We start from the raw sequence: 25,166 nt of genomic DNA, 5'->3' as shown, positions 1-25,166 counted from the left end.
GTTAGATGTAATTATAAACGTAATACAATGATTTACAAATAATTTTCAATCCATATTCAGTTGAATATGCTACAAAGACAACATATTTGATGTTCAAACTGATGACATTTTTTTTGCAAATAATCATTACTTTTAGAATTTGATGCCAGTATCACGTGACAAAGAAGTTGCGGAAGGTGGCAATAAATACTGATAAAGTTGAGAAATGCTCATCAAACACTTATATGGAACATCCCACAGGTGTGCAGGCTAATTGGGAACAGTTGGGTGCCATGATTGGGTATAAAAGCAGCTTCCATGAAATGCTAAGTAATTCACAAGCAAGGATGGGCTGAGGGTCACCACTTTGTAAGCACATTGTCATACAGTTTTAGAACAACATTTCTCAACGAGCTATTGCAAAGAATTGAAGGATTTTACCATCTACGGTCCGTAAAATCATTAAAAGGTTCAGAGAATCTGGAGTAATCACTGCACGTAAGCGATGATATTACGGATCTTTGATCCCTCAGGCAGTACTGCATCAAAACACGACATCAGTGTGTAAAGGATATCACCAAATGGGCTCAGGAACACTTCATAAAACCACTGTCAGTAACTACAGTTGGTCGCTACATTTGTAATTGCAAATTAAAACTCCACTATGCAAAGCCAAACCCATTTATCAACAATATCCTGAAACGCCGCCGGCTTCGCTGGGCCCGAGCTCCTCTAAGATGGACTGATGCAAAGTGGAAAAGTGTTCTGTGGTCTGACGAGTCCACATTTCAAATTATATTTGGAAACAGAGGACTTGGTGTCCTCCAGAACAAAGAGGAAAATAACCATCCGGATTGTTATAGGCGCAAAGTTCAAAAGCCAGCATCTGTGATGGTATAGTGCCCAAGGCATGGGTAACTTGCACATCTGTGAAGGCACCATTAATGCTGAAAGGTCCATACAGGTTTCTGAGCAACATATGTTGTCATCCAAGCAACGTTATCATGGACGTCCCTGCTTATTTCAGCAAGACAAGTGTTACAACAGCGTGTAAGGATGTAACACAATGGTGAACATATCCTTTCCCAACTACTTTGGCACGTGTTGCAGCCATGAAATTTAAGTTAATTATTATTTGCAAAAAAAAATAAAGTTTATGAGTTTGAACATCAAATAACGTGTCTTTTAGTGCATTCAATTGAATATGGGTTGAAAAGGATTTGCAAATCATTGTATTCCGTTTATATTTACATCTAACACAATTTCCCAACTCATATGGAAACGGGGTTTGTACATTTGTGTCCTGTGATTGGCCAGTGACCAGTCCACTGTGTTTAAGGCCTCTGGCTCAAATCGTTAGGCTCCAGCTTATGTGATGAGGACAAAAGGTATAAAAAATAGACGGATGTATTGAGTCCATATGACATCTTTTTAAAGGTAACCCTGTCCGTAGGAACAATCCCACTGAGTAACTAACACATTTTTGCACTGTACTTAACGCTCAGAAATATTTGAACGTATTTCTGATGTCAACTTTTATCTCTGTCTGTCTCTGTCAGCCAAGTCTTCTGATCCACGGCTCTCCAGCAACCCCCAGGCCTCTTCACAGAAATGGGACCTCTCGCCTTTCACATTTCCCCAATCCCCTTCCTCCTCTTGGTCCTCCTACTGTCCGACCCTTGCACCTCCGCCAGGCCCACTGTTGTTGAGCGGGCGTCCGCCTCTCAGCGGACCGAGCCCTCTGGTAACGTCTCAGGGAGCGGCAAGCGGGCTTGTGCAGGCCATGTTGTGTGTAAACCAGGCATACTTCTGCCTGTGTGGTTGCCCCTCAACCCTCCACAGGGCGAGCGAGCAGGAAGGGCTGTCATCTACTTCCTGTGTCTCATGTACATATTCCTGGGAGTGTCCATCATTGCAGACCGTTTTATGGCATCCATCGAAGTCATTACCTCTCAGGTATGTTAACTTTGACAGCATATTTTTCATAATGCCCTATCATTGGAGAAGCACCCTGAAAAGTGTTGCTCTGTTTTACATACTATATTGCCAAATTTGTTTGCATACCATTCCGAGAAAAAAAGAATCCCACGTGTCTTTTTTAATTGATTATGACTGCGAAATAAAAGAATAGAAGAGAAAGTTGCGAGTGCCAACACTTTGATAAAGAAGGTGAAAACCACTAAATACGCTAGCTAGCACTGTAGTTGTATTTCCTGTATAGCGCAGAGGCTGACTTTTTTGTCCTTTTAATAAAGTTTTTCTGTGTTTTGTCCGACATTTTACTAGTTTTTTTCTGTGTTTCTCCAGTATACATGATTTATCCTCAGTTATTCAACACTACGGCAGAGCCAAACAAGCTCAAAAAGACATAACAAATTTTAGATTATTATTTATTTTTTGGTGTAATCTCTTAACTTCAGCCCTAAACAAAGAATACAAAACATGTAATGTTTTATTTTATTTCAACGCTTTAAATGCCTTTTGAGCAACACATTTCACCGTTTTTAATGAAATAATAATAATTAAACATTACATGTTTGGTATTTCTGCGATGAGGTGGCGACTTGTCAAGGGTGTACCCCGCCTACCGCCCAAATGCAGCTGAGATAGGCTCCAGCGACTCCCCGCGACCCCAAAAAAGGGGTCAAGTGGTAGAAATGGATTGATGGATGGATATTTGGTATTTTTGTTTATGGCTGATGTTGATTGACAGATTGGGAAAAAAAAGTAAAACAGTCATGAATAGGCTCCAGCACCCTTCGTGACTTCGAAAGGGACAAGCGGTAGAAAATGGATGAATGGATGGAATCCAAAATGTTTGTATGCCTTTGAAAACTAAGGGCTTTTAAGTCCTGTTTGGCTTTAAAAATAACTAAAATCGAATGTCCCCATATGTTTTGAGACTTTTAATATAGAACAGGTCCATTCAGCCATCCATTTTCTACCGCTTATTCCCATTTGGGGTCGCGGGGGGCGCTAGCGCCTATCTCAGCTACAATCGGGCAGAACAGGTCCATACATTGTTATTTTGTAGGGGTTTAATAATATCAAAGTCTCACAATATGATAATATCACGGTATTAACGCTATTGTACGATGTTATTGTAGTGTATGTCCAAAAACAGACAAAAAAATAATACTTAAAAATGCTATAGAGTGTGTAAACTTTAGTGGCAGTAATGTTTAGGATAAACACACTTACTGTAATTGAAGACAAATATATTACTAAAATGTTTAATCATATTTATTACTACAAATAAGTATTTTTAAGTGCAAATAATTGTGGGGAACATTCACTGTGTCTTTCAACTGTTACTTTCAGAGAAGCAGTGTCTACAGTGGACATTTTGAATTTGAATTTTAAAAATGCAGTTTTTACTTTTCCGGGTGATGGTAGCTTCTCAAGTAGTTTCGGGTGTGCAGCTGTTGTTTTTCCTCGTCACGGCGCGTCTGTTCTGGCTTGGAACACTCAAGACGAACGTGCCACACTTTATTACCTTCGCCACAGAGGTTATTTCTTTCGCCAGTGTTTGTTTGTTTGTTTATTAGCAACATAACTTAAAAAGTTATGAACGGATTTGGAAAAAAAACAATTCCTCAATCCACTACAAAGTGGAACACACATTATTTCCTCCTTTCTCTTTCGCTCCATGCCTCCACATTGCAGACCCACGCTGCACAGAGGATTCTAGGAGGCATAGTTCATTTTCAGACCTGCCAAAGTAAAAGAGCCAGAACAAACTTACACACAATATTTTCGTTTGATACAGTTGCGCATCACAGCATTATTGAAAAGATTTTGAAACTGTAATGCCGTGGTATCTACAAAACCTTTACATCTCTATTATTTTGATTAACAAACTGAATAGCCTTATCGTCTTCACATAACAGAGTGTCAGCTTATTTGAATTCAATAGTGCTTCTTAACTGTGCTTGCATTCACAACTTTCTTTGGCCCCATAATTGGTTATTTTGCAGTTGTATTTGCTAAAACAAAGCATAGATACCAAAGTGGTGTACGGTCCGGCTGTTTTTGTACCGTCAAAATTGGTAAATGCCCGATTATTGTACAGTAGAAAAGTAACGATAAAGGGTGTTAATGATTACAGTAGTAGAACTCCCCACCGGTTAGTTTTACATTTTAAATTAAAAATTTAACTTTGCGTTCAAGGACCGCTGAACAAAGTAGGATACCAAAACGCCTGCCTAAATCTTCTTATCAGTGAGGCATAAGAAACAATTTTTTTTAGCAGATTTCAATGTGCATGTAAGTACTTTTTGAGTACATTCAACAATACAGCGATAAAAGTGGTAACCGTGATAGATTTTGGTCACAATAACCGTGATATGAAATGCTCATAAAAATTGTCCTCTTGTTTGAGGTGTGTTAAGAGTGAATTTCTCCCGATAATTGGCTCCAAAATTGTTGATCAGTCGTAAGTATCATTTCTCTTCATGTCTGTGGGTAACGCAGACGACCGTCGGGTCATCACATCGTGAATTGTGATGTGGTGCGAAAAGTAGACAATCAAGAAGCTAAAAAAAGCTTCAGGGCTACTTTGAGAGCGTACTCAACTGTTGTTCACTCACTATGTCATAACGGTTGTGTTCACGCCGTTTCTTTTTTCCCCCCCAGATTTTTGGGACAAAAAAAAAGGTTTTCTGTCAAAAATAGTCCAAACTCAAGATCACCACAATTCTTTCCTCTTTTATGTCCTTGTCTGTATTGCCTGTATTTCCTGCTATGTTGTAGCTTCTCCGAATGTGCTAGATCACAGTTGTTTACGCAAGATTTGGGCTCTGAGGACTGGAGTCTGGCTTGATGGTGGGACAGAATGGTGGTGTGTGGTGTGCTGTGTTGATCTTATTGGAGCGCACCACATACATGACAAACAAAACTGCTCAATGCCGGATTGTTTTATCTTTCTATGGGGTGTCTGTTATGGCTAAAAAAAATTAAGATTTGCATTAAGAAAATCGTTGTGTGTGTACCAGGGTTTAGTCACCAACCCGTGGGATTTTTTGTTTGGGCACTTGATTTTGTGAAATTATATTTGGCCCCATGATAACAGAGACAAGACCTGATCCATAAAAATCCAAATACCACGCGCTACATAACGTATGCAAAGAATAAAATTATGTGTATTAGTAGTGGGCGTGTTGCGTCTGATCTACGAAGCGTGCATGTACAATTGCTAAACAAGTGCAAAAGTGGCGTAGACGGCCATATTGAAAAGAGGATATTGCATGTACAACCGGCCTTATGTGGCCATGGAAACAATAATTTCCCTCCATATTCATCTTATGCTCTCCAACCTGTAGGGTTTTGCACTGTTGAACTAGCAGCACACATCTATAATCAGTACCACCTTTTCTACATTATAGAAACGCAAATCTATTGACAACAGGAACAATTTCAAGCACGATGACACGCGCACGCGTTGGACCATCACAACGCCGCAGTGCCTGGAATGATCCAACCTCAAGAAAATGCATATTGCAAGACGTTTTTTTATATAGAAGATACTGTCACGTTTGGGTCGCATGATTGCAGCAGTAGTGATCCCAGACTGCAGGAGATCGCAAACGGCAAGCAGGTAAAAGTACTTTTAATGTTCCAAGCAGGCAAGTACAGCTTGGGATTGCACTCGACTCAAGACTTAGTCACAGAAAAATAAATGAGTTAGTCAGCGTAATGACAGCATATCCAACAAAGCCAGTCTGACATTTACAATGAACCGACGACAGAAAGCAGCTGCAGCTGACTCTAAATCGGCTAAATTAAAACGCGACCAAGTGTAAGGGGCCAACGCTCAGGGGCACGAAAAAAGTTACTGCATAATACAAAAATGGAAGGAGATCTAGAAAATATTAGTGCTGGACCTGAACTGAATACTAAACATAGGAAAACAAGGAGAATACCAAACACTCAAGTAGGGTAATCTATCCATCCATTAATTAAAGTAAAGTTAAAGTACCAATGATTGTCACACACCAGTAGATGTGGCGAAATTATTCTCTGCATTTGACCCATCACCCTTGATCACCCTTTGGGAGGTGAGGGGAGCAGTGGGCAGCAGTGGTGCCGCGCCCGGGAATGATTTTTGGTGATTTAACCCCCAATTCCAACCCTTGATGCTGAGTGCCAAGCAGGGAGGTAATGCGTCCCATTTTTTATAGTCTTTGGTATGACTCGGCCGGGGTTTGAACTCACAACCTACCGATCTCAGGGCAGACACTCTAACCACTAGCCCACTGAGTAGGTCCGGTAATCCAGCTATGTACCCTATCCCAGCTGCACTTGGGCGGAAGGCAGTGTACAAGCTGGACAAGTGGCCTCCTTATCGCAGGGCCAACACAGTGCGTGACAAATATTTTTTAATAATATACACCATATTTCCAAAAATATTTGGCCACATGCCTTTACTCACATATGAACTTGAAGTGCAATCCAGTAGAATTGTCCAAAATGTTTTGGTATCCTGAAGCCTTCAAAGTTCCTTTCACTGAAACTAAAGGGCCAATCCCAACTCCCGAAAAACAACCCCACACCATAATTCCTGATTTCCTACTTGGCACAATGCAGTCCGAAATGTACCGTTCTCCTGGTAACCTCCAAACCCAGACTCGTCCATCAGATTGCCAGATGGAAAAGCGTGTTTCATCAGTCCAGAGAACACGTCTCCACTGCTACAGAGTCCAGTGGCGATGTGCTTTACACCACTGCATCAGACGCTTTTCATTGGACTTGGTGATGTATGGCTTAGATGCAGCTTCTCAGCCATGGAAACCCATTCCATGAAGCTCTCTGCGTACTGTACGTGAGTTAATTGGAAGGTCACATGAAGTTTGGATCTCTGTAGCAACAGACTGTGCAGAAAGTCTTTGCACTATGCACTTCAGCATCCGCTGACCCCTCTGTGTCGGTTTAAGTGGCCTACCACTTGGTAGCTGACTTGCTGTTGTTCCCAAACTCTTCACTATTCTTATAATAAAGTTGACTTTGGAATATTTAGGAGAGAGGAAATTTCACGACTAGATTTGTTGCACAGGTGGCATCCTATGACAGTTCCACGTTGGAAATCACTGAAAGCGGCCCATTATTGCACAATTTTTTGTAGAAACAGTCTCCATGCCTAAGTGCTTGATTCTTTACAGCGGGCCAAGTGATTAGGACACCTGATTCTCATCATTTGGCAATATAGTGTATCTCTCATATAAAAGAACGTCTTGCAATATGCATTGTGTGTATATATGAAAAAAACGAACGCCATTTAAAAAACAAAACAGCAGACACCAAAACGCATCAATTGAATTTGTTTTATTCAGCCCCTTAAGTCATCGCTAGCAGCTTTAAAATTATAAAGCTATATTGCTGAATACACTACATGTACTGAACTGAACTGAATTAAATTTATATAGCGCTTTTCTCTAGTGACTCAAAGCGCTTTACATAGTGAAACCCAATATCTAAGTTACATTTAAACCAGTGTGGGTGGCACTGGGAGCAGGTGGGTAAAGTGTCTCGCCCAAGGACACAACGGCAGTGACTAGGATGGCGGAAGCGGGAATCGAACCTGCAACCCTCAAGTTGCTGGCACGGCCACTCTACCAACCGAGCTATATATTTTTTTTTTTTCTTTCTGACAGTCAAATATGTTGACATGCACACGTATTTTCTCAAAGCCATGTGCGTAATTTTGCAGTTTGCACACCAATCTAAGGCGTGCTAAATAAAGATGCAAAATAGCGTCCACGGAAAAATTTTATTCTTAATAAATCAGATTGCGTGTGCTGAATTATTATATTTCAGCTCCTCCTCCCAGTATTGTAAGCGTTCTTATGATCATTATATATTCTGCATATTCATTGATATAATATTCATTCAGGGGACGGCGTGGTGCAGTTGGGAGAGTGCCTGTGTCAGCAATCTGAGGGTTACTGGTTCAATCCCCATCTTCTACCTTCCTAGTCACGTCCGTTGTGTCCTTGAGCAAGATACTTCACCCTTGGTCCTGATGGGTCCTGGTTAGCGCCTTGCATGGCAGCTCCCGCCATCAGTGTGTGAATGTGTGTGTGAATGGGTGAATGTGGAAATAGTATCAAAGCGCTTTGAGTTCGTTAAAAAAAAATGTAGAAAAGTGCTTTACAAGTACCATTCATTAAGACGCTAAATGGATTGCTCTCTCTGTTTTGTTCACTTCAGAGACAGAAGCCTCTGCGCCAGGTTGCACGTGTTTAAATACCATACGTGCCAACCTTGAGACCTCCAAATATATATACATATTACAAAACACAGTAATGAAAACACAGTTGTTCTACTAACTGTACTGTACTTGCTGCTTACTTAAAAAAATAACACTTACCTTTCAGTATTTGAGAAGCCTTTGTTCTGCCATTTAAGTACTGGCGAGCGTTCTCTGAATCCGGGAATATATCCTTCACAGATTTGTTGTAAACATCTGCAAATGAGAACGGGATGTTGCTTGCAGCTATTAGCATAGCCATCTTTGTCTCGCCATATGTTACACCAGTGGTTCTCAACATTTTTTCAGTGATGTACACCCATATGAACATTTTTTTAATTCAAGTACCCCCTAATCAGGGCAAAGCATTTTTGGTTGAAAAAAGAGATTAAGAAGTAAAATAGATCACTATGTCATCAGTTTCTGATTTATTAAATTGTATAACAGTGCAAAATATTGCTAATTTGTAGTGGTCTTTCTTGAACTATTTGGAAAAAAATATAAGTATAACAACATTTTTTTTTTTTAAATAAACAAGTGATTCAATTATAAATGAAGATTTCTACACATGGAAGTAATCATCAACTTAAAGTGCCCTCTTTGGGGATTGTAATAGAGATCCATCTGGATTCATCAACTTCATTCTAAACATTTCTTCACAAAAAAGAAATCTTTAAAATCAATCTTTATGGAACATGTCCACAAAAAATATAGCTGTCAACACTGAATACTGCATTGTTGCATTTCTTTTCACAGTTTATGAACTTACATTCATATTTTGTTGAAGTATTATTCAATAAATATATTTATAAAGGATTTTTGAATTGTTGCTATTTTTAGAATATTTTTCAAAAATCTCACATACCCCTTGGCATACCCTCAAGTACCCCCAGGGGTACGCGTACCCCCATTTGAGAACCACTGTGTTTCACCCTCAGGTGTCCATTTAGCAAGGTGGCCCATAAAACTGGGCTGTGACCGGTGCTGCGTTGCCGCCGCCTTGTGCTTCTCTAACCGTTCATGAGTGAGTATATCCATTCGGCCACCGTGTTCAATGGAGAAGTCAGATCTACAAAATTTGCAGGCAGCATACCCCTTCCCCTTCGAGCTGTCCTGGATGAACTGAAATACTTGTTTCCAATCATTTTGGAACTTGCAAGCGTACTTCTTCTTACTCGTCGTCTCCATGACTGTCTCTCCTTCGTTCTTCTGCTTCGTCTCCTTGTTGTGCGCGCAGTTGTGCACTCTCCAAAAGCCGTAGATGTTATAACGTGACTGTGCCGGCACGCTTTTTGTATGGAGAAAAGGCGGACATGACGACAAGCTGTCCTCACTCAGGTTCGCATGGACCTGGAGGGAGCTTGCCTTATTGTCCGGCTAGAAATCGGTAGAACTTCAGGAGAATAGTTGTCCCGGGAGATTTTTGGGAAAGGCACTGAAATTCGTGAGTCTCCTGTAAAATTCGGGAGGGTTGGCAAGTATGTTAAATACATGCACATTTTTAGTAGGTCAGGCCCTGTACACAACTATACCAGGGCAATTTTTTAATGGATTCTTTTGTCGAAAACAAAATCCTATGAAAGATGGCGTGTATGAAAATTGAGGTACTACTTTTCTTTTCTTTTTTTACTCAAGTCCTGAAACTTTTATAAAACACCTCCTATGTGTGTGTGTTGTCCCTAACACAATAACAATGAACCGACAAGAGAAATCAGCACCGGTTGACCCTAACTAGGCTAAATTTTAATAGCTATTACTATCGAGAAGCAAGCACACTACAGTGTTAACTTGATGCATGTCAATGTTATTTGTTTAGTGTATTCAAAATTAACAAAACTATGAACTTCATTATTTGTCTTGTAGGTTAAAGAGGTGACCATCACCAAACCCAGCGGAGAGACAACAGTAACTACGGTGCGAATCTGGAATGAAACTGTTTCCAACCTCACACTCATGGCACTGGGCTCTTCTGCGCCCGAAATCCTGCTTTCTGTCATTGAGGTATAACAAGAAAAAAAACACCACCACCCCGGGTACAGTGGGCAACATGGTTTTATTTGTGTTGCTTTGGTAACTATGAATGGGTACCGAAAATCAGTCCCATTAGGTGCCGTATTCAACGGTTGTAACCGGATCAAAAAAAGTAGTACTTGTCGATCTGAAGTACACTGTGTGCAAAGTATTCCTATTAAAATCCACTGAGAGAAGTATTCTGTTAAAAACCCAGCCATTGTTTTTTTTACGTTAAAGGGGAACTGCACTTTTTGGGGGAAATTCGGCCTATCATTCACAATCCTTATGTAAGACAAGTACACAGGTTGTTCTTTTTTTAACCCTTTGATGCATAACATATGCACACCCCTTTTAATGCACAACATGGGTCAAAAATGACCCGCATCAATTTCCCATGTTATTTCATGCTGCCTGAGTGTTTTTTTGCTGTATCTTTTGAAATCAATGTATTTTATAATTTAATAATTCAAGTATTCTTTATCTTGTTTTTGATTACCACAAATCATTATTTATATTTTTCTTACCATACCTTATGAACAAAAGTATTTTTTGTAAAACTACATCAAGTTTACACACATGGGTCAAAAATGGATGAAGGCATAATACAATAATATTTTACTTCAAATACCTATTTTAGATGTGATTCAGGCCAAACAATCATACATTTATTATTTGAAACCTGGCCATTTGTCATTTTCGCAAACATCTGGCAGTAACAAAAATAAACTTGTGAATTAGACCAACGTAAAATAAAATTGTCAATTCAGTTCTTATGATTATTTTATTCTTTATTAGTTAGTTATCCAAAAACATGCACCTGGGGATAGGTTGATTGGTAACACTAAATTGGCCCTATTGTGTGAATGTGAGTGTGAATGTTGTCTGTCTATCTGTGTTGGCCCTGCGATAAGGTGGCGACTTGTCCATGGTGTACGCCGCCTTCCGCCCGATTGTAGCTGAGATAGGCGCCAGCGCCCCCCGCGACCCCAAAAGGGAATAAGTGGTAGAAAATGGATGGATGGATGGATAGTTAGTTATCAGATTCTTCACATGTAGCACACATTACCACTGTGCGTTTGTGCTCCTTGCACGCAGGCTTCTTGCACTGCGAACACCAGCTGACTTTTCTGTCTTTGGCTGATGGGCAGATCGCACACCTCTTCCTCTTTGCCGCGCCCTTCTGTCTTATGTCCTCTTCTGGTTGGGTGGTGACTATGGTTTGTTTTTCTATCCTGCATCTTCCCATTGCCTCTATGATATGCTTTTGGAGTGTGGGCGTGCCTTCCATGCGGCTCTTCATATGTGGCATGACCAGCTCTTTGCCCAGCTCCTTGATGAATAGTCGGCGTGCTTGGTGACACCACCCATGTAACCAAGGTGTTCTGTAGGGAAGTTGGGGTAAGCATTGAGGGTGGCAATATCCAGCATATTGTACCAGAGCACCATGGGCCACCTCCGTGTTCTCCGCTTGCATGTGTAGGTGCCAACCATCTGATCTGTTGTGTCCACTCCTCTTTTGTTCTGTTGTAGTACAGTATCACTTCTGGTTTCTTCTTGTTATTGTCATCCACTGCTTTGTCATCATGCATTGTGCTCAGAAGGACAACAGCCTTTCTTTTCTTATGCACATAGCTAACCATGGTCATGTTGCCATTGAATCCGAATTCTGAGCTATGAATCATCCGTGATTTGCATCGCTTCATGATAGGTGGTATGTCTGGTTTGTTCTGGCGAAGAGTCCCAACAATACTCCTTTCGAGGAGTTTTGTCAGCCAGAGGGACACTGGTGAAGAAGTTGTCCATTGTGATGTTGCGACCTAACCCTAACCCCAACCCTAACCCTAACCCTAAATTATGTTTTTAGCTGAAGAAAAACATGATATTTACTGAATATATGTGATAGTAAACGATAAAATACATTTATTTGAAATATATAGCAAAGCAACGCTCAGGCTAACATGAAATAACATAGAAAATAGATGTGGGTCATTTTTGACCCATGTTGTGCATTGGAAGGGTAGTAATACAAAAAACAATTTTATTAAAAAAGTATGAAGAGAAAGAATAAAATAACAATGTTTAATGACCAAAAACAAGTTAATTGAGGAATACCTGGAATACTGAAAGATTACATTCAATTATTGCAAAGAAACAGATAATAAAAACTTGGTTGGGTCACATTTGACCCATGTTATGCATTAAAGGGTTAAGTGCATTCTAACAAGTAAATACATGTGAACAAAAGTCCACTTTACAATGCAGCCTGGGCTCTAATCTGCATAAAGATTGCATAAAAAAGTTTATATACACCCTGTAAGTATATATGTAATTTAGTAATAGGCACATTCCTATTAACATGATTGCATTACATCCGGAGATGCTTTCTTCTTCATTCGCCTTAAGTGAATGGAGCCTTGGCCAGGAGAACTTGATATCTTCAGACGGTGTCCAGCGGTCATTGGGTGTTTCGACCCTGAACCGTAACACCCTACCGCTGGTGGGCCGGCGGTGGTGGCCAAGTCACTGCCTATCTCCTCCTCCTGGCTTCCAGCTCATCTCATCTCTCCTGCTCCATAACCAGCAAGAGGCTCTCTCCGCTGCCTCCCCCATCCTGCGAGCTGCTGTCTTTCTCTCCTTCCCTGTTATTCCCAAAGCTGTGAGCATTCTCCATACCGACTGGGCAGGGAATCCTCTGCAGCCGACCTCGACCGGGAACAGCCATGCCTGCCATCCTTTTCCCCTGCAGTCATTTAAAAGGTCCTGGTATTTAGCACTTTTCCTTTCAAAGGCTTGGTCGCAACCTTCTTCCCATGGGACTGTGAGTTCAATGAGAATGATCTTCTTTGCCTCTTCAGACCACAGCACCACATCCGGTCTCAAGGTTGTTTGTACAACCTGGGGGAACTGCAGCCTTCCTCCCAGGTCTACCTTCATATCCCAAGACCGTGCCATTTGCAGTAGGCTCTTCCTTGCTGTTGCTGTGGTTGGTGGCTTTTCTCCCCCCCTCACAAACTGGATGGATTTTGTTTTCCCTTGGGGTTGCTGTTTCTTGCATCTCTGCTGCTCCAGGGTGTTAGCCAGTGTCATGAGCACCTTGTCATGACGCCATCTGTATCTCCCTTGGGTGAGTGCTGTTTTACACCCTGACAGAATGTGTGCCATGGTACCCTTCTGCCCGCAAATCTTGCATAGTGGATCCCCTCTCATGCCCCATCTGTGCAAGTTTGTTGGAGTCGGGAGTGTGTCATACACTGATCTCAGCAAGAAAGAGATGCGGAATGGTTCCAGCTTCCACAGATCTGCCCATGTGATTTTTCTCTTAGGGAGGTCCCATTTGGTCCAGGCTCCCTGGGACGCTAGTTCCACTGCTCTTGATATCCGATCTTCCTCTTCCAGGTTTCGTACTTCCTCCTGGACCATAGCTCTTTTTTACCCTGGTTCTGCCTTACTCCATTGTTGGACATGGGAAGTTCCAAGACCCTGTCTCCCTGTGCATGGCATCCCTATGATGTCACGTAGCCTCACTATGCTCTCAGCTTGTGCAACAGTTGTGTCAGCTGCCCACTTGCGTCCTGATCTCGTAGTGACGCCTGCGTGTCTGACTTGTTCGTCCTGGGTGTCTCTGTATGTCATTAAGACTCTGCACTTTGCTACCTTGAATTCCTCCACCACGGATGACAAGGGAAGCTGGAGCTGTCCTGATCTTATGTAGAGGCCTACTGATGTGAAGCTTGGAGGGATTCCCAGCCATTTTCTGAGGTTCTTGGTGATCTTTCTTTCCACTCCTTCTACGCGTGTCATAGGGATGTCATACACTGTCAACAGCCACATGAGTCTTGGTAACAGTCCATGTTGGTAGAGCCATATTTTAAATTTACCAGGGAGTCCTGATTTTCCAATCTTCCTCAGCCACTCCTCTGTCTGCTTCTCTGTACTGGTGATGTTGTTCCTGTCAGTAAGTGAGCTGTCAAACCACTTTCCGAGGCACTTTATAGGGTTCTCCTCAATCGATGGAATCACTTCTCCTTGCACTTGCAGCTTGAACCTGTTCGTCAATTTACCTTTCCGGATCACCATGCTCCTTGATTTTTTGGGCTTAAACTTCATTCTGGACCATGTTGCCATGTGGTCCAGAACTGTTAGCACCCGTCTCGCCTCCACATGGGTTGTGGTCGTCACGGTGAGATCGTCCATGTAACCTCTTATTGGGGGTTGTTGAATGCCTGATTCCATTGCTGGTCCTCTGGCTTCTTTCCCAGCAGCTGTTATGAGGAGGTCATACCCATGATAAAGAGGATGGGGGAGATTGTGCATCCAGTTACGATTCCCTTTTCCAGGTTTTGCCACTGAGTTGTGAAATTGGCTGTCTTGAAACGTATCTGGATGCCCCCAAAGTAGCTGGTTATCATTCCCTTGATGTGCAGAGGGATGTGGTAATGGTCTAGTGCAGTGTGAATGAGGGCGTGAGGGATTGATCCGTGGGCGTTAGCCAGATCGAGCCAGACAACAGTCAGGTTGCCTTTGCTTGCTTTGGCCTCCCAGATCATCTGACTGAGAACTCCGGTGTGTTCCAGGCATCCAGAGAAGCCTGGTATTCCACCTTTTTGGATAGAGGTGTCAACATATCCGTTCTCAGTCATCCTTTTTGCCAGTACAGAAAAGAAGATTTTGCCTTCTACATTTAGAAGTGATATTGTATGGAATTGATTTATGGTTGAGGAGTTCTCTTCCTTTGGCACAAAACAGCCTTCTGCCTTCCTCCAGCATGATGGAATGGTGCCCTTTTTCCAGATTCTCCGGAACAGCATCCACAGCCTCCGAAAGAGCATCGGGCATTTTTTGTATACCTTATAGGGTATACCACTGGGGCCAGGGGCAGATCCTGTTCTGGCCTTTTTCACCACATCTTGGATTTCCTTCCAGGATGGTTCACCGATATAATTTAGTAATAGGCACATTCCTATTAATATGTAATATTTATTTATTTAGGTAATTTTAAGCATACAGCATTAATTTCACAAACACATTACTTTGTTTGCTTTTCCTTCGACAACATCACTGATTAGTACTCACGGCAGACTTTATGAGAGTCAACAAACAAAATTAACCATAACTTACTGTACAATATCTGCTGTCACTCGGATGTGGACAAATTAGACGTTCATATTTTCTTATTTACATGAAGAATGATGGCATGATGGAACCAATTGTCTTTTTGTGTTTTTCTCGCCTTTTCTGGTTCTAAATTGGATGCCTAAGTTGACCAACTTGGTGGATTATGTCCTCATCCTTCTGCTATCGAGGTGAGAGACATGATTTCACAAGCTTCGAGACGAGAAAGCAGCTCCCCAGACAATGATGTCAATATAGCAGCAACAAACAAGTTAGCTCTCTGTGACAATGCGCTGTTAAACATAGTTTGTGTCCATTAGCATTTGTTATAACAATATTACTAATACTTGGTTAAAATTTAGATCACAAAAAGTAAATCGAGTGTTGTTGGAACTTTTTGGATGGTTATTTATTGGTTTTTATAGGCGGAATAGTCCATTGAATCCATTCTAAGGAGACTTTTTATTTATGTTCAATGACAAGTTAGAATGCATAAAAGTAAATACATTAGTGTTTTTGTCTCATAATGATTGTGAACGTTAAGCAAAAAAAAAAAAAAAAAAGTACAGTTTCCCTTTAAAGGTACTTTGGTTTTATTTGAATGTATTTCTATCTACATTAATGTTGTTCTTTCACTTTTATTTTACAGGTATGCGGGCATAACTTCCATGCAGGGGAGCTGGGCCCGGGCACTATTGTGGGCAGTGCTGCCTTCAATATGTTTGTTATTATCGGTATTTGTGTGTGGGTGATCCCCAATGGAGAGTCTCGCAAGATTAAACACCCGCGAGTATTCTTTATTACATCGTTCTGGAGCATCTTTGCCTATATTTGGCTGTACCTTATACTCGCTGTGATATCGCCTGGAGTTGTAGAGGTGCGTTTAATATGTATATATATATATATATATATATATATATATATGTATATATATATATATATATATATATATATATATATATATATATATATATATATATATATATATATATATATGTATATATATATATATATATATATATATATAATTATTACATATATTACGTGTATGCATGATTTAAAGCTGACTTTGCATTTATTTGTAGGTGTGGGAAGCTGTGGTAACGCTGGTTTACTTTCCTGTGTGCGTTCTATTGGCTTGGATTGCTGACCGTCGCATGCTCTTCTACAAGTACATGCATAAACGTTACCGCGCTGACAAAAGACACGGCATTGTGGTGGAAATGGAAGGAGACCCTGAACCCAAAGGCAATGATGTTATCATGGATGGAAAGAACTCAGATGACATTTTGTGCCCTGCAAACCCCTCGAGTGTGACAGTGTCTGTACAAACAGGAAGTGAGATTGACCAGAACCAAGACGAGGTAAGGAAAAACAAATGTGCCTTTGTATTGAAAGACGCGTGGACAAAGGACACAAGAGTTTTTGAAAGATATGTGTGTACTCCAGGGTAGTTTAAACTTAATACAAATTGATAATATTACTTTAATATTCTATATATTTGTGATACGCTACACAGTTAAATATTGTCGTCAACATACAACAATAGAAACCAATTCTTTTTCCATTTTCTCAATTATTTTAATACATTTTCAGAGTAAAAGATCAGAATCTTCAGCTCATTTTTAAATATGAAGGCTATTTTTTAAAATACAACAGAACAAATATCCTACTTTTTCTGTAATTCCACATCTTCCGCGACAACATTCACACTAAAAATGAATGGAAAATTTTTACAACTTTTATATTTCTAACCCGATTCCAACCATTTCAACATGGGTACATTCAGCGTTAAAGAAATACAGATCAACACGTTTCCATATCCCTACAATCCTTCCTTCTTATGAAAGTTAATGTTTTCCATACACAAATTTCCGTTGACGTCAAGAATTCTAACTCCTTCCGCAAACCATTTAATATAACAATCTGTTGATTGATCGGCCACCGATCAGTATCAGCCAATTTTTGTGAACTTGTACGTGATCACCATTGCCATTTAATACCCATCACAAATGCCAATCCCCCCTTGTTAACATTGTATTTATTTTTAATCCTCCGCCTGACAAACCGCTAACAACTAATCATCTGTCTCCATACAATGTAGAGCCGCTCTTTTAAGCTAATAATAATCAATTCCATTACTGTAATTGAACTGCATTTCTTAACGTCTGAAGCATCTTTATCTTTGGAGGATGAGGCTGAAAATGTTAAACAGAGAGCAAACCAGGAGCAGGCATGCTAATAGCTAAACTAATCGCTAAGATGATCAATGCTTAGCGTGAAAAGATCAATATCTTTATTTTTTTCAATCTTTTTTTAGTTTTTTTGTAAATGTTTACACGGACTCAAAGAATAATTCTCTGGACTCATGTAAACAAACCAGCTTTATTTACATGGCAGTCCAGTTATGAATGAGTGTACAGGTAGTTGTCTCTTTTGGAGGTCATCACCATCCTTGTTACAGTAAGTGTAAATGTGCATTTTCTATTTTAACTAAGTGTGTGATTCCATTAAATGATGATTACTTGAAAGCATTTTTTTTATGATGGGGACTAATATGATATACCGTATTTTTCGAAATATAAGTCCCTCCAGAGTATACGTCGCACCGGCCGAAAATGCATGATAAAGAAGGAAAAACACATATATTGGTTGCACTGGAGTATAAGTCGCATTTTTGAGGAAAATTTATTTGACAAAATCCAACACCAAAAATAGACATTTGAAAGGCAATTTAAAATAAATAAAGAATAGTGAACAACATGCTGAATAAGTGTTAAGTGCTATATGACGCATTAATAACCAACTGAGAATGTGCCTGGTATGTTAACGTAACATAGTGTATTATAGTAAGAGTCATTCAAATAACTATAACATGTAGAACATGCTATACGTTTACCAAACAATCTGTCACTCCGAATCGATAAATCTCATGAAATCTTCTTCCTCGATGTCGCTTCTAAACAACTCTGCCAGCTTCAAAGGTATGCGCCGTTTCCTCTTGTCGTTTTCTGCTGCATATTTCATTACGTCCACCTTGTAATCTGTAGTACATGATTTCTTTTTCGGTGCCATTTTTGTTCACCCCTTCTCAGTTTTAATAAATTACCGCCAACGATGAAATGATCAATTTTAATAACTATGGCAGTAGCATATAGCATATAGCAGTTAGCATTCCTTGACCCACAATGCACTTCCGCCATGACCCTCCCGCGCCGAATTCTTATTGGTTGGCGTATATGCGACGATTGCCAACGTGTGTGTGACGATTGCTGACATTTTCTTTGTCTCTTCTGCGAATGAGATAAATAATATTATTTGATATAATTTCACACATAAGTCGCTCCAGAGTATATGTCACACCCAACTATGAAAAAAACTGCGACTTATAGTCCAAAAAATACGGTACTGTGATACATGAATTAATGTCACAGTGCTCAGATCAATCCAATCTGGAATACCTCAGGATTCACATGCACTTTCTGGATAAAATGCATCCTCAAGGTGATTTAATGTTATTTGATTATTTTTTTATGTCATTGTAGGTGGTCCGTATCCTGAAAGACCTGAAGGAGAAACACCCAGACAAAAACCTTGACCAGCTTATTGAAATGGCCAACTACTCTGCGTTAGTTCATCAGAAGAAAAGTCGAGCTTTTTACCGCATCCAGGCCACTCGCTTGTTAATCGGTGCTGGAAACTTACTGAGGAAACACGCTGCTGAATACTCACGGCGCACAGGTGCCGCAAGTCAGGAAGATGACAAACTCACATGCTCTCATGTTTGCTTTGAAAGTGGTCAGTATCAGTGCACAGAGAACTGTGGGACTTTGAGCCTCTGGGTGGTTCTTGATGGTGGTACTGGCCAGAACACTTTCTATGTGGACTACTGCACCGAAAACGGTTCTGCCAATGCTGGAGCGGACTATGAATTCAGTGAAGGAACCCTAATATTTAAGCCTGGTGATACACGGAAAGAGATAATGGTAAGCAAAGCCAAGTAAATTAAATAAATAATTTGGTTTAAGTTTTAAGGCAATTTTAGATTGTTTCAATTGTGTGTTTGTTGCAGTACTTGACATCTCAATGAGGCAACTTTGATAAGGTGAAAACTAGAGAATGGCTGTAAACTACAAGTACCACATACAACACACCGAGTAAGAACAAGCAGAGGCAGTCAATAAGTCATGCCAATCGCTAAACTAGCGGCTGAGCTATCTTGCAACAACACAATAAATTTGTGCTTAATAAACTTTTAAGAAGTGTAGATGGAGCCGCCGTACAGAAGAAAATAACCTGCTATTAACAGAAAATTCAAAAGAAGATTGATAGAAGCCTAGACATGGTGTGTCAAACTCATTTTAGCTCAGGGGCCACATGGAAGAAAATCTATTCCCATGTGGGCCGGACTAGTAAAATCATGACATGATAACTTAAAAGATTTTACGAATCATAATGTTGGCGTTAATACAAACCCCGTTTATATATGAGTTGGGAAATTGTGTTAGATGTAAATATAAACGGAATACAATGATTTGCAAAAGCTTTTCAACCCATGTTCTGTTGAATATGCTACAAAAACAAAATATTGGATGTTCAAACTCATAAACTTAATTTTTTTGGCAAATAATAATTAACTTAAAATATTATGGCTGCAACACGTGCCAAAGTAGTTGGGAAAGGGCATGTTCCACACTGTCTTACGTCACATTTTCTTTTAACATCACTCAATAAACATTTGGGAACTGAGGAAACTAATTGTTGAAGCTTTGAAAGTGGAATTCTTTACCATTCTTGCTTGATGTACAGCTTAAGTCTTGTTGTCGTATTTTACGCTTCATAATGCACCACACATTTTCGATGGGAGACATGTCTGGACTGCAGGCGGGCCAGGAAAGTACCTGCACTCTTTTACTATGAAGCCACGCTGTTGTAACACGTGGCTTGGCATTGTTTTGCTGAAATAAGCAGGGGCGTCCATGATAACGTTGCTTGGATGACAACATATGTTGCTCCAAAACCTGTATGGACCTTTCAGCATTAATGGTGCCTTCACAGATGTGTAAGTTACCCATGCCTTGGCAACTAATACACATCCATACCATTACAGATGCTGGCTTTTGAACTTTGCGCCTATAACAATCCGGATGGTTATTTTCCTCTTTGTTCCGGAGGACACCACCAAATATAATTTGAAATGTGGACTCGTCATACCACAGAACCCTTTTCCACTTTGCATCAGTCCATCTTAGATGAACTTGGACCTAGCGAAACCGGCGGCGTTCCTGAGTGTTGTTGATAAATGGCTTTCATTTTTCATAGTAGAGTTTTAATTTGACCTCACAGATGTAGCGACCAACTGTAGTTACTGACATTGGTTTTATGAAGTGCTCCTGAGCCCATGTGGTGATATCTTTTACACACTGATGTCAGTTTTTGATGCAATACCGCCTGAGGGCTCAAAGGTCCGTAATATCATCACTTACGTGCAGTGCTTTCTCCAGATTTTTTTAACCTTTTGATGATTTTACGGACCGTAGATGGTAAAATCCCTAAATTCCTTGCAATAGCTCGTTGAGAAATGTTGTTCTTAAACTGTTCGACAATTTACTAGCAAAGTAGTGACCCTCGCCCCATCCTTGTTTGTGAATTACTTAGCATTTCATGGAAGCTGCTTTTATACCCAATCATGACACCCACATGTTCCCAATTAGCCTGCACACCTGTGGGATGTTCCAAATAAGTGTTTGATGAGCATTCCTCAACTTTATCAGTATTTATTTCCACCTTTCCAACTTCTTTGTCACGTGTTGCTGGCATCAAATTCTAAAGTTAATGATTATTTACAAAAAAAATGTTTATCAAATTTAACATTAAATATGTTGTCTTTGTAGCATATTCAACTGAATATGGGTTGAAAATGATTTGCAAATCATTGTATTCCGTTTATATCTACGTCTAACACAATTTCCCAACTCATATGGAAACGAGGTTTGTAGTATTCTATCTCCATTTGACTTTGTTTATACTTTCTGAAAAAATTATGTGACAATATTCTTCAGCCAAATACTGTAGGTGGAATTAAAATTAAAATGCTCTCAATAGTGTTAATTTGTAATCAATCAGAAGATTAAATTAATCCATCCATCCATTTTTCTACCGCTTATCCCTTTCTGGGTCGCAGGGGGTGCTGGAGCCTATCTCAGCTGAATTCAGGCGAAAGGCTGAGGACACCCTGGACAAGTTGCCACCTCATCACAGGGCCAACACAGATAATATCAAAATCAAATTACAGGATGTTAATAATGTAATTGACTAATTTTCCTCAACTGATGTATTAACATCATGTGGTTTATTCTGTACATATCTAGCTTCATCTACAACAAAGCTTGTGGATTTGGACTCATTTTATTATTATTATTGTTATTATTATTATTAATTTATTTATGTGCGACCAGAAATTGTGTCCTAATGCAGTCATAAGTAAGTTAACATGTATCTCCGCAAAATGAACAAATTATCAAAAGCATTTTTGGTAGGGGGTTGAAATGTCACAGGTTACATTACCAACAACATATCTGACAATCAAGACATGAACTTAACTATCCACATTTTGTATACTATCACAATTAAGCATCGTAGGTATGCAGTGTCCAAACAGAAAAGTGTTGCCTCTTTTTTCATCTTAACATGGCACATAGCTCCGCCCAGTCTGAAATCATGTGTACTCTAGCAGCAGGGGATACAAACAATTGCTATTATGAATGAATGAAATATTTTGTTTGGTATTATATAAATTAATTTCTGTTAAGGTAAAACATCTATTATATGTGCAGTTAAATGTTATTGATGTGTTGGTCATTGCATTAAAAATTCATGATTGTCGAGTTTCCATTTTCATGTGAATCCTATTTCGTCTTGTGAATTTATATAAAACGCGACATTTCCTTTTCAATTTACAGGTAAAAATTCTGGATGACGACATCTTTGAAGAGGATGAACATTTCTTTGTGCGTCTTCAAAATCTGAGGTTAGAAGAGGGCGGAGATGAAGGGACAGAACGTTCCCCCAAGGGAAGGCTGGTGGAGCCGCTGGTTGCCACTGTCACCATCTTGGATGATGACCATGCTGGCATCTTCACTTTTGGTCAGGGGGTTCTGCGAGTGAGTGAGAGCACAGGAACGTTGACGTTGACGGTGGTCAGGAATTCAGGCTCGAGGGGTACCGTTTCTGTACCGTATCACACAGAGGATGGCAGTGCCAAATCTGGAGTGGACTACGAAGAGGCCAGAGGGGAGCTGGAATTTACCAATGAACAGACAAGGTGAGATATGGAGACAATATCTAGTAAAAGTGTGTGAATGTATTAGCTTTTGTATTTTTTCAGGCATATGGAGTGTGTGTCCATTTATATTGAACATGTGTGTAATGGTATGCCATCACTTGGTTATAAGTTCACAATCACATTTATTCTACAATAGGGGAATTAATTAAAAAAACTGCAAAGCTTTGGTGTTAACAGCTTTTAATGATTTTTTAAATGAAACACTATAAACTGAAAACTGCTGGCAGGTAAGCAAGCAAAACTGGAGATGTCCGATAATGGCTTTTTTGCCGATATCCGATATTCTGATATTGTCCAACTCTTAATTACCGATTCCGATATCCACCGATATCGATATATACAGTTGTGGAAATAACACATTATTATGCCTACTATTGTTGTGATGTATGAAACAATGTAACAAGGTTATCCAGAATAAATCAACTCAAGTTATGGAAAAAAAATGCCAACAAGGCCTTGCCATATTTATTATTGAAGTCACAAAGGGCATTATTTTTTTTAACATGTCTCAAAACAGTAGCTTGGAATTTGGGACATGCTCTCCCTGAGAGAGAGAGCGTGACGAGGTTGAGGTTGGCGGGGGGTGTGTATTGTAGCGTCCCGGAAGAGTTAGTGCTGCAAGGAGTTCTGGGTATTTGGTTTGTTGTGTTTGTGTTGTGTTATGGTGCGGCTGTTCTCCCGAAATGTGTTTGTCATTCTTGTTTGGTGTGGGTTCACAGTGTGGCGCATATTTGTAACAGTGTTATAGTTGTTTATACGGTCACCCTTAGTGTGACCTGTATGGCTGTTGACCAATTATGCATTGCATTCCCTTGTGTGTGTGAAAATTTAAAGATTTTATGTGATTGGGCCGGCACGCAATTGCAGTGCCTTTAAGGCACGTCCCCAATATTGTTGTCAGGGTGGAGATCGGGAGAATGTTTGCCCCGGGAGATTTTTTAGGAGGGGCACTGAAATTCGGGAGTCTCCTGGGAAATTCGAGAGGGTTGGCAAGTATGACTGGGAGACGCAACTGCTCTGTACTTCTCCCTACGTCCGTGTTCCTCTGCGTACAGTGACGTTTTAAAAAGTCATAAATTTTACTTTTTGAAACCGATACTGATAATTTCCGATATTACATTTTAAAGCATTTATCGGCCGATAATATCGGCAGTCCGATATTATCGGACATCTCTAAGCAACTCATACTATTGGCTCTAAATCAGGGGTTTTCAAAGTTTTCTCGGCCATGGACCCCCGTACTAATGGAGAGATGGAGCGGGGACTTCCTACTTATGTATTTTTGTATTACGTTTTACCTGGTCTTAAAAGTAGCTTATTATTGTAAAATACTATGATTTTCAAATAATACACAGGTTTATTTATTTATGCTTTAATTTTAAATATATGATATATTAAATATATATTTATGTTGTATTATTATTATAATTTTTGTTATGTTATTATAATATTTTTTATGTGTGTATTTGAAGATATTTAAATTGTGGAAAAATTGTATGGGGAAAATAATACATACAAACTTGCCGCCACGTTGGCAAGAATAAACAATTGAGCAGTGGCTTTGCTCTTAGAGGGACAGTAGCTAGACCATGGAAATAATTTAGGCGGAGGGATGGGGGGACATGTTCCCTGCAATTTTCCGTAAATCTGTTTTTGTCTCCTTCACCTTTTAGTGTTAAAAAATAATGTAACGCTATTGAATGGCGACAAGTCAAACACTTGTGCTAGGCGAACAATTTCTGCTTAGACCTTTAGACAGCCCACAAGTTCATTGATTGGCTTTCTGGAGCTGACCAATCAGTAGTCAGATTTAAGATACATGTAAAAGCAAGTTGCAATCATTCACAGGAGAGATGTTAGTGGGAAAAAAAGTTTAAAAAAATGTTTGCTGTGTTGCTGTTGAAAGGCTGAGTGATATGATAAACTTTTTCAAGCACAGCTTTTAATAACAGTACTTTATATCGGACCAGAAAGAGAGTGTAATACAGGTTTGAACTGGCCATCGGGGATTTGTTTTTTTAATGCTATGCACAACCCCAGACAAATTTGTCGGGAGTTTATAGTTCAGAAGCAAAATTAGCCTTTAAAATGTCAATTAATAATTGACAGGGTGCTTTATATGCAATTTAAATGCTAACCTAATCGCCTTACCAGACACATCTATCACAAATATTCGAGTAATGGCAGTACTTCTCACCTCAGGGTTTTGGTGGTCTCGTGGTTAGGGTGTGTGCTCATGAAGTGAAGCTGAACAAATCTGGGTTTGACCCTCATCTATGTTAGAAACACTTTTAAATTGCAAATAGTCCACAGTTGTTTCCTTTATTGTTAATGTTGTTGTTTTACACTAAAAATAAATAACTAATTTATTCATTATACATTACTTTATTCCGGCTCTGGCAGCTTGAGCGGAGGGCACTGTTACACCCCGAATATTGAGGTGCTTTTCTGAGGTTGCTGATAAGACATCCT

The 25,166-nt window shown here is 39.8% G+C and overlaps 1 protein-coding gene across 2 annotated transcripts in view; it reads left to right on the top strand.

Annotated features, from left to right (window-relative positions):
* The window catches only part of slc8a2a (solute carrier family 8 member 2a), a 140,654-nt gene that overhangs the window by 69,702 nt on the left and 45,786 nt on the right, over window positions 1-25,166 (top strand). The window contains exons 2-7 of one of the 2 annotated variants that reach the window (XM_061898061.1): window positions 1,539-1,935; window positions 10,088-10,225; window positions 15,999-16,226; window positions 16,435-16,713; window positions 18,895-19,335; window positions 22,312-22,673. In XM_061898061.1, coding sequence (XP_061754045.1) covers window positions 1,591-1,935; window positions 10,088-10,225; window positions 15,999-16,226; window positions 16,435-16,713; window positions 18,895-19,335; window positions 22,312-22,673 — 1,793 coding nt within the window. In that variant the 5' untranslated portion in view covers window positions 1,539-1,590. Of the gene's footprint in view, window positions 1-1,538; window positions 1,936-10,087; window positions 10,226-15,998; window positions 16,227-16,434; window positions 16,714-18,894; window positions 19,336-22,311; window positions 22,674-25,166 lie in introns of those variants that run through there. The other variant, XM_061898062.1, reaches the window with a different exon arrangement.

This window comes from Nerophis ophidion, linkage group LG04 (genome assembly GCF_033978795.1).
Source record: "Nerophis ophidion isolate RoL-2023_Sa linkage group LG04, RoL_Noph_v1.0, whole genome shotgun sequence".
Taxonomy (NCBI): domain Eukaryota; kingdom Metazoa; phylum Chordata; class Actinopteri; order Syngnathiformes; family Syngnathidae; genus Nerophis; species Nerophis ophidion.
This window is presented reverse-complemented; position numbering and strand designations above follow the sequence as displayed.